General features: G+C 35.4%; 1 protein-coding gene across 3 annotated transcripts in view; it reads left to right on the forward strand.

Annotated features, from left to right (window-relative positions):
• INVS (inversin) overlaps positions 1-14,603 on the forward strand; it is a 152,043-nt gene that overhangs the window by 10,881 nt on the left and 126,559 nt on the right. For 2 of the 3 annotated variants that reach the window (XM_059925181.1, XM_059925183.1), the window contains exon 3: positions 7,358-7,524. The exons of the other annotated variant lie outside the window; for it this stretch is intronic. In XM_059925181.1, coding sequence (XP_059781164.1) covers positions 7,358-7,524 — 167 coding nt within the window. The remainder of the gene's footprint in view (positions 1-7,357; positions 7,525-14,603) is intronic. 3 annotated transcript variants of the gene reach the window in all.

Below are 14,603 nucleotides of genomic sequence, written 5' to 3' on the forward strand. Positions count from 1 at the left end.
AATGCAGTGATAGAATCTCTGGAATCTTCTGGATTAGATATTGGAGGTCTTTGTATAGAGAATAATACCTAATGGACTTGAGGACACGGGGAGGGGGAAGGGTAAGCTGGGACGAAGTGAGAGAGTGGCATGGACATATATACACTACCAAACGTAAAATAGCTAGCTAGTGGGAAGTAGCCACATAGCACAGGGAGATCAGCTTGATGCTTTGTGACTGCCTAGAGGGGTGGGATAGGGAGGGTGGGAGGGAGACGAAGAGGGAGGAGATATGGGGATATATGTATATGTATAGCTGACTCGCTTTGTTATAAAGCAGAAACTAACACACCATTGTAAAGCAATTATACTCCAATAAAGATGTTTCAAAAATAAATAAATAAATAAATAATACCTAGCACTGCGTGACCACTCAGAAGACTTGTGCATAAGAGCTTCTGTTATCAGATATGTTGAGTCAAATGCAAAACTTGCCTCATCTTCAAAACGAAGATTCTGAAAAAAACAAAACAAAACAAAAACCCTGCCTCTTCCAGTAGTTACTATACACAACCTAAGTATTTTGTAAAGCTCTTTCAAATTTCAGGAGCAGTGACCTTTCTTGATTTATTACCAGCATACATGGAAACATGGATTAGCAAAGTGAGTTATCTGAGAAGCTATGAAGTACTTCTGGGTCCCAATATATACAAAATTTAAATATATATTGAAATATTTAGAGCTAAAACAGCTTAGTTTCAGGAACAAAACAACTCAGACAGAAGTGTGACACGTTCTCTTTCTTCATCTAGCATTTGTATTTCCCCAAAGCAAATATTTCATTTGCTCAGTTTTCTTCCCCCATTAGCAGTTCATGCCAAAATACCTTAAAAGTAACTGGCTTCCCTCATGCTCAACTCATATATGATTACCTTTAGCCAGTGTGTGAATACCTGGTCATTGTTTGTGATGAAAGTAACAAAATTTTTTCACTTAAAGTACATGGCAAGAGCCATGATATCTTTTTTTTTGGTGTTGTTTTTAAGTAAAGTTTATGGAGCTTTTTACACTTTTGCAGTGTACAGTTATTTAATTTTAACAAACATATGATCATGTAATTACCACCACAGTCAAGATGTAGAACGGGTCCATCACACCCCAAAATTCCCCCATGTCCCTTTATCATCAATCCCTCCACGCATCTCAGCCCCTAGATACCACTGTTTTCTGTCCGTGGTTTTACCTTTTCCAGAATGCCGTGTAAATGAATCATACAATATGTACCCTTTGAGACTGAGTTCTTTCACTTAGCATAATGCATTTGAGATTTTTCCATGTTATTGAGTAGATCGGTACTTCATTCCTTTTTATTGCTGAGCAGTATTCTATTGTATGGATGTACTACAGTTTCTTTTGTCATTCTCCAGTTGAAGGACAATGAGATGTTTCTAGTTTTTAGCAATAATAAATGAAGCTTTCATAAACATCCACATGCAGGTTTTTATGTGAACATAAGCCTCATGCTTTTATTTTTCCTGAGTAATAAACACCTAGAAGAGATTATTGGGCCATGTAGTAAGTGTATATTTAACTTGCTATGAAACTGGCAAACAGTTTTCCATAGTGGCTGTACCATCCATGATACCAATCCTACCAGCAAAGTCTGAGAGTTCTAGTTGTTCTACATCCTCACCAAGCATTTGGTATTGACAGGTTTATTTTGGTTTTGGTTTAGCCATTCTAATAGATGTGTATTGGCATCACATTGTGGTTTAGATTTGTATTTCCCTGTGTATTAATGATGTTGAGCATCCTTTCATATGCTTAATTGGTGAAATGTCTATTCAAACCTTTTGGCCATCTTATAATGTCATTATCAGTCTTTTTTTTTTTTTTTTTTTGGCTGTGTTGGGTCTTCATTGCTGCATGTGGGCTTTCTCTAGTTGTGCCGAGCGGGGACTACTCTTCATTGCGGTGCGCGGGCTTCTCATTGCGGTGGCTTCTCTTGTTTTGGAGCATGGGCTCTAGGCACGCAGGCTTCAGTAGATGCAACATGTGGACCCCAGAGCACAGGGGCTTCAGTAGTTGTGGCACACGGGCTCAGTAGTTGTGGCTCACGGGCTTAATTGCTCCACAGCATGTGGGATCTTCCTGGGCCAGGGAACAAACCCGTGTCCCCTGAATTGGCAGGCGGATTCTTAACCACTGCGCCACCAGGGAAATCCATTATCAGTCTTTTTATTATTCACTTGTAAGAGTTCTTTCTTTATTCTGGATAGAAGGCTTAATCAGATATGTGTTTTGCAAATATTTTCTCCTAATTTTTGCAGCTTGTGTTTTCATTTTCTTAACAGTGTCTTTCAAGCAGAGTTTTAAATTTGGATGAAATTCAATTTATCGATATTTTAATGGATTGTTCTTTGGTATCATATCTAAGAAATTTTTGCCTAACTCAAGGTCACAGAGATTTTCTTTCATCTTTGTTTGCTTCTAAAAGTTTTATGTAGTTATAGAGATTTTACATTTAAATTTATTATTGATTTCAAGATAATTTTTATATATGATGAAAAGTATAGGTTGAGAGGTTTTGGTTTATTTTTCCTTTTTGTATATGGATGTCCAATATTTTTAGTACCATTTGTTTAAAAAATTGTTTATTGGTTTGCCTTTGCACCTTTGTCAAAAATCAATTGATCAGGGAGGGATTAAATTAGGAGTCTGGGATTAAAATATACATACTACTAAATATAAAATAGATAACCCACAAGGGCCTACTGTATAGCACAGGGAACTATACTCAATATCTTATAGTAACCTATAATGGAGGAGAATGTAAGATATATATATATATGTATGTATGTATGTACAACTGAATCACTTTGCTCGAAACCTGAAACTGACACAATATTGTAAATAAACTATATTTCAATAAAATTTTAAAATAAATAAATAAAAGAATACTTGTTACTCCAAAAAAATCAATTGAACATATATATGAGTCTATTTCTGTACTCTCACCTCTGTCCTATTGATTTATATGTCTATTTTTTTTGTTATTTAAATCGTGAATTTATGGGCATAAAATTGTTTATTATTTATAATATCCCCTTATTTTCCTTTTGATGTCTACAGGCTCTGTAGTGATATCCCTATTTCAATTCCTGATATTGGAAATTTTTGTCTGCTCTGTCTTTAATGATCAATCTGACTGAAGAGTTATCAATTTTATCGATGTTTTCCAAGAACCAACTTTTAGCTTCACTGATTTTTCTCTAGTGTTTTTCAGACTTTAATTTCATTGATCCCTACTTTTAATCTTTATTATGTACTTCCTCTGCTTGTTTTGGGTTAAATTTGCTCTTTTTTTTTTTTCTTTTTCTTTTTTTTTGGGGGGAGAGGGTCCTAAGGTAGAAGCATAGATCACTGATTTGAAACTATTCTTCTATTCTAATACAAGTATTCAATGCTGTATATTTCCTTCTAAGCTCCCCTCATGTGTAGGGTAGGAATCTTACAATAGTATTTTTATTTTCATTCACTTAACTGTATTTTTTAATTTCCCTTGAGATTTTCTCTTTAACCAATGGATTGTCTATGTGTTGAACACATAGTTAAATAATCATAGTTAATTAATCACTGAATAATTCCCAAATATTCAGTGATTTCCAATTATCTTTCTGTTATTGATTTCTAGTTTAATTACATTATGGTCAGAGAACATACTTTATATGAATTCGCTTCTTCAAATCTGTTAACATTTATGACCAATCTGTGGTCTATTTCGGTAAATGTCCCATGGTTGTTTTAAAAGACTGTGTATCTGGTTGTCAATGGATAATATGTTCAATAATTACCAGTATATCTGCTGCTTTATGATAGTATTCGCTTCTTCTTTATCCTTGCAATTTTCATTCTAGTGGTTCAAACAAGTATTGAGGGAGCGGTGTTGAAGTTACCAGCTCTAATTGTGAATTTTTCAAGTGTTTTTTCAATTCTCCCAGTTTTTGCTATGTGTATTTTGAAGCTCTGTGGTTTGGTACATACACATTTAGGATTGTCATGTATTCTTGATGAATTGAACCTTTTATCATTGTATAATATTTCTATTTGTCTCTGGTAATTGTCTGTGCTCTGAAGTCTACTTAATCAGATATTAATATAGACACTCCAGCTTTTTTGATTAGTGTTCACATGGTATATTTGTGCTCATTCTTTTACTTTTAACCTATTTATGCCATTATATTTCAAGTGAGTTTCTTATAAACAACATATAGTTGGGTCCTCCTTTATTTATTTATTTATTTATTTATTTATTTATTTATTTATTTATGGCTGTGTTGGGTCTTCGTTTCTGTGCGAGGGCTTTCTCTAGTTGCGGCAAGTGGGGGCCACTCTTCATCGCGGTGCGCAGGCCTCTCACTATCGCGGCCTCTCTTGTTGCGGAGCACAGGCTCCAGACGCGCAAGCTCAGTAATTGTGGCTCACGGGCCTAGTTGCTCCGCGGCATGTGGGATCTTCCCAGACCAGGGCTCGAACCCGTGTCCCCTGCATTGGCAGGCAGATTCTCAACCACTGCGCCACCAGGGAAGCCCCTTTTTTTTTTTCATCTTTTTATTGGTGTGCTTATACCAGTTGCCAATAATGGAATCATTAATGTTAGAATTTAAGATTTCCAACTTATTACATATTGTTTCCTCTGTTTTTCAATCCCCCATTCCTGTCTTCCTCTGCATTTCTTAAATGTTTTTAATAGTCCATTTTAATGTGTATGTAGCAGAGTGTTTTGTAACAGCTTTATTGAGATCCACCATACCAATATACCATACAATTCACCAGTTTAAAGTGTGCAATTTAGTAGTTTTTGTATATTCACAGAGTTGTGTTGTACAAACATCACCATAATTGATTTTATTTCATTACCCCCCAAAAAACCCCTGTACCCTTTAGCTATGACCCCTCAAACACTCCTCCTCTTTTCTCCCTACCCCTGGCCCTATGCAAGCATTAGATATAAAATTCTGGGTTGACAGTTCTTCCCCCTCCCCCCAACACTTGAAAAATGTTGTGCTATTGCCTTCTGGCCTCCATAGTTTCTTATGAGAAATACACTGTAATTTGAATTTAGTTTTCAGAAGCTTGATTTTGATTGACTCAGTATGGATTTCTTTGGGTTTATTTTGTTTGAGCTTTGTTCAACTTCTTAAATTTGTAGGTTTGTGTCTTTCACCAAATTTGGGACATTTCTAACCATTATTCCTTCAAATATGTTTTCAGCCTTTCATTCTTTTTCCTCTCTTTCTGGAACTCTGATGATATAAATGGTAAAAACTTTGTTACTATCCCACAGAGCCCTGAGACTCTGTTGATTCTTTTTGTTTCTATCTTTTCTATCAGTTGTTCAGACTGAATAATTTCTATTGGTCTGTCATCAAGTTCAGTGATTCTTTCCTCTGTCATTTCCATTATGCTATTGTGCCTATTAGGTGAGATTTTTATTTTGGTTATTTTATTTGGTTTTTTACTTTTTTTTTTTTTGGCTGCATTGGGTCTTTTGCTGTGTGCAGGCTTAGTTACAGCGAGTGAGGGCTACTCTTCATTGCAGTGCATGGGCTTCTCATTGCAGTGGCTTCTCTTGTGGAGCACGGGCTCTGGGCATGTGGGTTTCAGTAGTTGTGGTGCACAGCCTCAGTAGTTGCGGTGGGCAGGCTCCGTAGTTGTGGCTCACGGGCATAGTTGCTCCGCGCCATGTGGGATCTTCCCAGACCAGGGCTTGAACCCGTGTCCCCTGCATTGGCAGGCAGATTCTTAACCACTGTGCTACCAGGGAAGTCTGGTATTTCACTTATTTTTAAACATTTATTATTCTAAATTTTTCACTGGGTTCATCTTTATATTTTCTCTCTTTGCTGAGACTTTGGATTTTTCCATTTGTTTCAAGAGCATTCATAGTTGCTCGTCAGAGCATTTTTATGACTGTTGCTTTAAAATCTTTGTCAGATATTTCTAATATCTGTATCATCACAGTTTTGGTGCCTGCTGATTGTGTTTTCTTGTCTAATATTTTCCTGGTGTTTGGTTTGTCTAGTAATTTTGGATTATATCTTGGACATTTTGTGTATTATGTTATGAGACTCTGGATCCTACTTTAAATCTCCTATTTTAGTACACTGACAATCTGTTTAGGTTTAGAATGAATATTTTGTTCCAATTTTGTAGACTGTGGTTCAAATGTCAAGTTAGTTTTGAGAGCTCTTGCAAGTTATTTTCTGGTCTGCCCCATTTTTGTGCTACCCAGGCCAATTTAGAACGTGGGAAGCATCCCACCAAGAGTTCCATTCTCAAAGCTTTTGCTATTTTGACTCTGGTCAGTTTCACATATGGACTGCTCAGTTATCCATGGCATCATGCACTGATTTAAAGAATTGCTTTCTCTAGCTTCCTCCTCTCCATAACCTTTCCCCACTCTCTAGTTGGGGAAAGATACCACCTTGTTGCTATCCTTTGCCTAATTCAGGGCACAGTGCTTCATAGGGCTCCTCCCCACAGTCTCTGCAGTATCCATTGGAGAGGAAAAGAGGTACAATTTGTTTTGTTGTATGTGCTTTGAGTAGCAGAAGTATAGTCAAAAGAGTTCACTCCTGCAGAGCTACTTGCTTCCCAGTATTTTGACTGGAGAGAGCAGGCTTCTTGGGGAATTTTGTGTATGTGCCCACTGGTATTTCTGGTGAGCTACTTTAGCACCCAGGCTGGCTTTATGTAGGAGGCAAAAAAAAAACCAAAAAACAAAAAAAATCAGGGAACTCAATACCGGGTTGTTCCTGAAGTTTCATAGTTCCCTAACCAATTTGCCTTCTTTTCACCACCTTTCATTTATTTTGCCTGAGGTGTTTAGTTTTAAGTAACAGGAGAATCATGATAGTATACATTTGCTCCATATAGTCTAAAACGGGAAGCCAACCATGATTCATTTTTGTAGATCTCAAAGACATACCACAATGCCTAGTGTATGATCTACACTAAGTATTTTTTCACAGAAGGAGTAAGGGAGGAAAAAAATAACCTCATATCTCAAAATGTTAATTTAGTATGACAGAGTTGTTAAGAAGATACCCTTTAAAGTCAACAATCAGTTTGAATTTTAGCTTCACCACCTACTGTCATTGTAATGTGTACAAGTTACCTAACTTCTCTAAGTCTCAGTTTCCTATACTATAAGGGCAGTAATATCTATCTCATAGGGTGAGTAAAAATGAGATAATATATTTAATGCATTTACCACAGTACTTGATAAGAAACAGCTAGTAAATATAGTTCACAGTTATATTAGTAATAACAACAATAATTATCAAATATCACTATCTGTTTCTTATCCTCATAGGAAATTCTGCCCTTAAAGACAAAGAAGATCAATTTGGGAGAACACCACTTATGTATTGTGTGTTGGCTGACAGACTGGATTGTGCAGATACTCTCCTGAAGGCAGGAGCAGATGTTAATAAAACTGACCATAGCCAGAGAACAGCCCTCCATCTTGCAGCTCAAAAGGTGAGAAGTAAAACTACCGTGAAGAGTAAACCTTTTCTGTGGTATTTGTTAATTGATTAATGGAACTGTGAGATGGACAGATGGTAAAGAAATCACAGGTATATAACTCTTAGTTTCATATGTTTTCTCTAAAAACTGTAATCTTTAAACTGCGGAGAGTAAGCACAGATAACCATCAGTGGCTGCTTTCACTTATCCAAGTTCCTCCAGCGATGGAATTTATTTTCTGATCTAAAGTTAAGTTGGGAAAAAGGAAATAAAATTATATGTATTAATATGATTAAACTATATTACAAATCAATTTATGCATAAGAAAAGGCAAAGAAAAAAAGAAAACCACCACACACTAAATTGTCAACAGTGGTTGGATTTGGGAGTTCCCTGGCGATCCAGTGGCTAGGACTCCACGCTTCCATTGCAGGGGGCATGGGTTCGATCCCTGGTTGGAGAACTAAGGTCCTAAAAGCTGTGCGGTACGACCAAAATATATATATATGAAATGTATATATATCTCAATAGTGGTTGAGTTTAAATATTGGCAATATATATGAATTTTGGTACTTTTCATTGTTTAAAATGTTTTCCTTAATGCGTGTTACTTTTACAATAAAAAGTTGTAGTTGCCCATAAAGTATGTGGCATTAGGGAGCATAAAAGAAATTTATCTTCTGAAATGTATTTTCAAATTTTTAAAACTCTAAATCTATATTGCTAGTATAAATGATGTCAAGTTTTCAAAGGCTTGTTAAGAGCTCAGTTTTTTAGGATTAAACATATCAAAATAAATAAAATGGGAAGCTTCTAAATTTATTTGAAGACTTATTTATCTGAAAATGATTTTTCTCACCATAAAATTTTGGTCTATAAAATATATTTCCAGTGCCTGATATTTTTCTCCTTGTTATTTTAGACTTATGTATTTTGGAAATAAAAAGCAATGAAAATTAGTTAGATCCAGCAGAAACTATTAGAGTTATTTCCCATTAAAAAATGTGAACCAGATATAGCTGATTAATTGAGGGGTTAGAAAAATACCTTTTCATTAGTTGAAAGCATAAAAAGAGACTGACATTAAGATATACTTCTGAATATGCTAGTTATATGCTCTTATCAGTTAAGTCTGTCAGGTTATTTCCAAAGTTATTGCTCTTGAATTTGCTTTTCATTACAGTAATTTTTTAAAAAATCTCTCATTTTCAATCTCAGTTTTAACTACTGCTCAGGTATTTATAACCTTTCACCTAGGCTTGTCAGCTGTTAAAATTATTTACTCAGGAAGGGTAACTCTATTTAACTTGTTATCATTAAAAAATAAACATTTCAGATTGGGAATAGCCCCAGCACTAAGAATTTGACACACTTTAGATTTTTTCATTGTGATTCACTTAGGTTTAAAACTCAACTTTAAAAATGTAAGTTGGGGGAAACTAACTGCACATCAAGTGGATCATGTGAGGAAAGAAAAAGAATTTAAGTTGATGGTCCAACAGTATGACGTTTTTGTAGAGGTATAATGTGGAAAAGGTTGAGAGAAGGGGAGAGCACAACCAGACATCTGAGCTGCTAAGTCTCTCTGTGAGATGCAGTGCGTTGTTTCTGTTTGCCTTTTGTTTCTCCTTTACTTTTTTAAGCAGTGATTTCTTTAGTGTCAAAGAATAAATAGAACTATGATTTACATGTCACAGTTTACATAGCTGATTTCATAAGTAACAAGTTTCATGTTCTATCAACTATCTGATAATTATGCGTTTCCCCATCTCTGTGTTCCTGTTTGTATTTGCATGTTTGCCAAAAGCCGTAATATACCTTTAAGCTATACCAGCGGTAGTAGAATTTCTAGAACAAGGGTGATAATCATTCTTTAATACTCCGCTCTGTCCAGATCAAACCTGGGTATTGTGTTTGGTTTTGTGCTTCATGCAAAAGCACCATGATTAAGAAATCAGAGGTAGTATACTTCGGGCAGGGATAAGATGGTGGACGATCTAGAAATAATTTTCAAAAATAGTTGGAGATGATATGTCCCGGCTCTGTAGCCCACCCTGCCTCTAAGCAGAGCAGACACAAACACAAATTCTCTTAGAAAAAATATCTTCACCTTTAACTTCCAGGATTCCCCCATATTAAAACAGACCAAACATGACCTCACAGTGAAAGATCACCAAACACATGAGCAATCAATCTACCGTGAAGGAGAGTCAGCTGAAACAATAAACAGATTTCTATCAAAAACATCAGATATTGGCACCATTAGAAACACAATATAAACTAACCATTGATGGAACATTTAAAGATATAAAAGAAGAAATCACAAAAAGGAGCAACCAACCCGAGACTTTCATGACTAGGCATAAGTTCTCACCACGACCACCTATCTTAGACCAGCTCATCTGCCAAACACATCTGAAAACTGAACAAAACATATTGTTTGAAGGCACTGGGAGCAGTCAGCATAGGCAGGATGGTTCAGAGAAGGGAAGCACATGAAATTAGCTCTGCATTTATCCTGGCTTTTTCCTTCAAGGCATTTTCCAAATTGGAATGCAAAAGAATACAACCCTAGCAGGAAGCAGGATTCTTAGTCAGCTGGGGAAACCCAGGTGTAGTTTGGTGTTAGCAGTAGCTGGAACTTGAAGGGCAAACTCCTGAAGAGAAGGGGACCACGGAGAAGGAACCCGAAAACCTGAGTACAAATTCCTCTCAAGTCATTAGCAGTTGCCTAAACTCTGCTTGTATAGGGTGAGGCTCTAAGAAGCCTAGCAGTAAACAACAGCTAGTAGACTAAACAGAGCTAAGCAGAGATTGTTTTTACATTATCCTATATTTTCTTTTCTACTTAAATCTTTTAATACATAACAAATTGATTTTTGTGTAGGGATCCATTCTCATTTTAAAACATAGGAATAACTAATTTTCCCAGGACAACCTAGCTCATTAATGTTTAGCTGTTTAGTATCTGCTGTGTGCCAGTGCCAGACTTTTGTACTATGCACTTCCTATGCTGTTTTTTTTTTTTTAATTACATTTTTTAAATGAAGGGTCCTGAATTCTAGGGAGCTACTTAGGAAATTTGAGAATGGAAGTTACGTGATCAAATTATTTTAGGGGGACAAATATGGCAACTAAAGCTACTTTGGAAGAGGACAAGAATGGAGGTACATAGAAAGCTATTACAGTTCAGGCCAATGGAGAGGAACAGTTGGATCCAATAGATACACTGTGGAGGTAGAACTGTTCATTCAATAAGTAGTTGCCAAGTGTCTATTGTGTATCATGATTATACATCTAGAGAGAATATTAAAAAATGAATCACATGTCTGCTATAAATAGATACTGTCAGTACCGATCCCTAGTAAACTTCACATCCCTTTATTTAGTGAACCTCTCTCATATTTTGGATATCAAATATTCTTTTCAAGTATTGTCTGTTGCACTTAATTCTGTTGTCTGTGAACTCAGAAGTGTGCTATTTATGTAACATCAATACTCGTATATATGTGCATGCATGCATTCATTCAACATATGTTAAAACTGTTACTGTGCAACAGACACTGTGCTAGGTCTTGGAATGCAAAGATGAAAGACATGATTCCTACTCTTAAGTTGCTTACAAAGACCATAGATAAAGATATTAAGTGATAATTAAAATTGGCCTATCTACTGTAAGGTACGTATACCTATGTGTGATATTAATATACCTAAGTGTTTTATAAAATATCAGCAGCCATAACATGTAAATAGCATTGTTATTATTCCTGACCCAAAGATCAACCATTCTCATATATTATTTATTATGGTTTTGTGTTTTTTGTGATAGTGAACTATGTTATGGCACCTTAGATTGATTAGTAAGAAAAACTCACGTTCGCGTAGCATTTTGTTTGTGTTTCTATTAGAGCCCCACTATCTTGTATGTACTTGCCTCTTTCCCACTAGATTGGAGCTCCAGGAGGAGACTTGTTTTATTTATTTTTGAATCCCCCAGAGTCTAACACAGTGTCTGATATGTCTTTGTTGAACGAATGAATACGTTTTATGTTACTTATATAGAAAGTCATTATGAATACAAATGCTAGACATTTTGTTTATTAGAAACATTTGTCCAGTTTCAAAATACATATATAGGAAAAACTTACTGAACTGTGTTGATTGACTTAGTTATTTTGACACGTATTCACTTTTCTGGAAACAAATTGCTGTCAGTCCAAGCAGCTAAGGAAATGATACCGATGAGAATAAAATTAATCTCAATATACTGAACATCTGTACCTAACTTGTTTTTCATTTAGTACCCTCAGTTTAATCCAAGAAAGCAATCAATCATACCTTTTCTGGGTTTCTCACAAAAGATATCTAATTGTTAGAAATGTTTTGCTCCTGGGAAGCTACTATTTCTCTGACTTCCACAGATACATTTATTTGTTGATAAGGATTAAAAAAAAGTTTTCACAATCTCACTAAATTTTAATAGTTATGCATTTTTAATCTTCCAAGAGGTTATTAATTTGGCTTCAAGAAGATTAAGACTACCCACTTTGAAAAATTATATCATGTTAAACACAAAAATTAAAGAAGCTTCAGGTTGTGGTTGGGTTGTTTTTTCTTTTTTGGTTTACAAAGAGAATTCTCATTCATCTATGAAAATTAAATATTAATTTTCAGTTTTAAAAATATGTTGTTTCCATGTTAATGACTTATAAAAAGTAAAGGAGAAAAGTAGAATACCTCTGAAACTTTTCTGGAAAACTTAATACCACCTAACAGTATTTGGTTTCCTTATCTTACACGTACTCAACACTTAAACACCAAACAACCCCTACCCGGTCCCCTTCAACTCTGTATTCTATTATTCCTCCTCAGTACATATACCTCTACCATAACTCCTTACCTAACAATTAACCATGGATTTCACTTATCTATATTTCACCCCCTCTAATGCTGTTTGAAGGCAGAGGTCATGTCTTAATTTGATTTTTTTTTAACTAACTTATTTATTTATTTTTATTTTTGGCTGCATTGCGTCTTCATTGCTGCGCGCGGGCTTTCTCTAGGTGCGGTAAACGTGGGCAACTCTTCATTGTGGTATGTGGGCTTCTCATTGCGGTGGCTTCTCTTGTTGCGGAGCATGCGCTCTAGGCGCACAGGCTTCAGTAGTTGTGGCACACAGGCTCAGTAGTTGTGGCACACGGGCTTAGTTGCTCCGTGGCATGTGGGATCTTCCCGGATCAGGGCTCGAACCCATGTCCCCTGAATTGGCAGGTGGATTCTTAACCACTGCGCCACCAGGGAAGTCCCTTATTTGATTTTATAGTTCCAGTCTTAACACAGTTCCTGCCATTTAATAAAGACTCAGTTAATGTTTGTTTAATGAATACATAAATGAAGGAATGAATGAATCAATGTGAACATCAGATAAATTTATCATGAATGGTATAGTCTTCAAAACTGTTGGAGTTTAAATTATATATTATTTATTCCTGTTCATTATCCACCCCAACACATAATTTTGTAAGTAGGATTTTACAACACTCTGTGAGCTTAATTTCTCAACAAATATAATTTTTGTATGCCTCAATTTCTTTATTATAAAATGGGACAATACCTCTCCCTGTCCACCACATAGGAATGATGAGTTCTTAGATATAAAGCATTCTGCTTGGTGGAGAAATATACCCTCTAGAAGTGTAAGTTATCAATGTTATTGCTATTAGTCATGCTGCAATACACATGTACACATCAAATTAGTCTTTAGGAATCAGTAGACATCAGAAACAGAAAGATCTTTTAGGATCTTCTAGTCCATTTAGCCATTGGATGAGGAAATGGAGTCAATTCTCCTTTCAGTTCTCGTCTCTGAATAAATTATTCATCGTTCACTTTGCCTTTGCATATGCCTGAATGTTCTCTGTCTTATTTTTAAATTAATTATCTTAAACTTATAGGTAAGAATAGAAAATAATATAAAAACACTCAGGTACCTAATATCCAGAAGAGATGAACCTCAATTTTTTTAAGTTTTTACTTCTGATTTTTTAAAATGAAATAAAACTTGAAGTTTTTTATCTTCTAAATCCCATTCCCCTCTTCTTCTGCCACCTTAGTCTATCTTAATTTTTGTGGTTTCAATTCCCATGTGTATTTTTCTACTCTTACTTTATATATATTTACATGCCCAGAAACAATAATATTATTTTGCATGTTTAAAATCTTTATGTAAATGGTATTATACTGTGTGTTACTCTCCAACTTGCTTTTTTTTTTGACTTAACATGTTTGTGAGATTTATTCATGTTGAAACATGTAACCCTAGTTTACAAAGAGTATAGCCAAAAGCCCAAAAGACAAATGAAAGGGTGCTCAACATCATTAATTAGGGAAATGCAAATTAAAGCCACAATGAGATACCACCACACAACCATTTGAATGTCTAAAATGAAAAAGTCTGACAGTACCAACTGATGGTGAGGGTATGGAACAAATGGAACTCTCAAATATTTTTGGTAAGAATGTAAATTGATAACATCCACTCTGAAAAACCAACTATATCTACTAAAGTTAAAAATATATGTGCACACATGCACACACACATGATCACTGCAATTCACACCCCAACGCCAGTCATATCTAAGAGCGATAAGTGCTTTTTTCCACCAAAAGACATGTATGAGAACATACATGACAGCTTTGTTTGAAATAGCAAATGTTCTTATAACGCAAACAACCCAAATGCCTATCAACAGGCAAATGAGTAAATTAATTGTGGTGTATTCCTGCAATGGAATACTACACAATAAAAAAGAACAAACTACTGATACATTCAACCACATGAATGAACTTCATAGGCATCGTGTCGAATGAGAGAAGTCAGATATATATGCTATTTCTATGAATTTTAAAAACAGGCAAAACGATATGGTGACCCAAATCAGATTTGTGGTTACCCAAGAGATAGGTAGTGACTGAAGAGTGGCATGAGGAATCTTTCAGGATGCTGGAAATGTTCTATGTCTTGATCTGTGTGTTACTTACATAAAAATGTATCAAACTGTTTACTTGAGACTTATGCAGTTTATTATATA

Source organism: Balaenoptera ricei, chromosome 6, assembly GCF_028023285.1.
Source record: "Balaenoptera ricei isolate mBalRic1 chromosome 6, mBalRic1.hap2, whole genome shotgun sequence".
NCBI classification, from domain to species: Eukaryota; Metazoa; Chordata; class Mammalia; order Artiodactyla; family Balaenopteridae; genus Balaenoptera; species Balaenoptera ricei.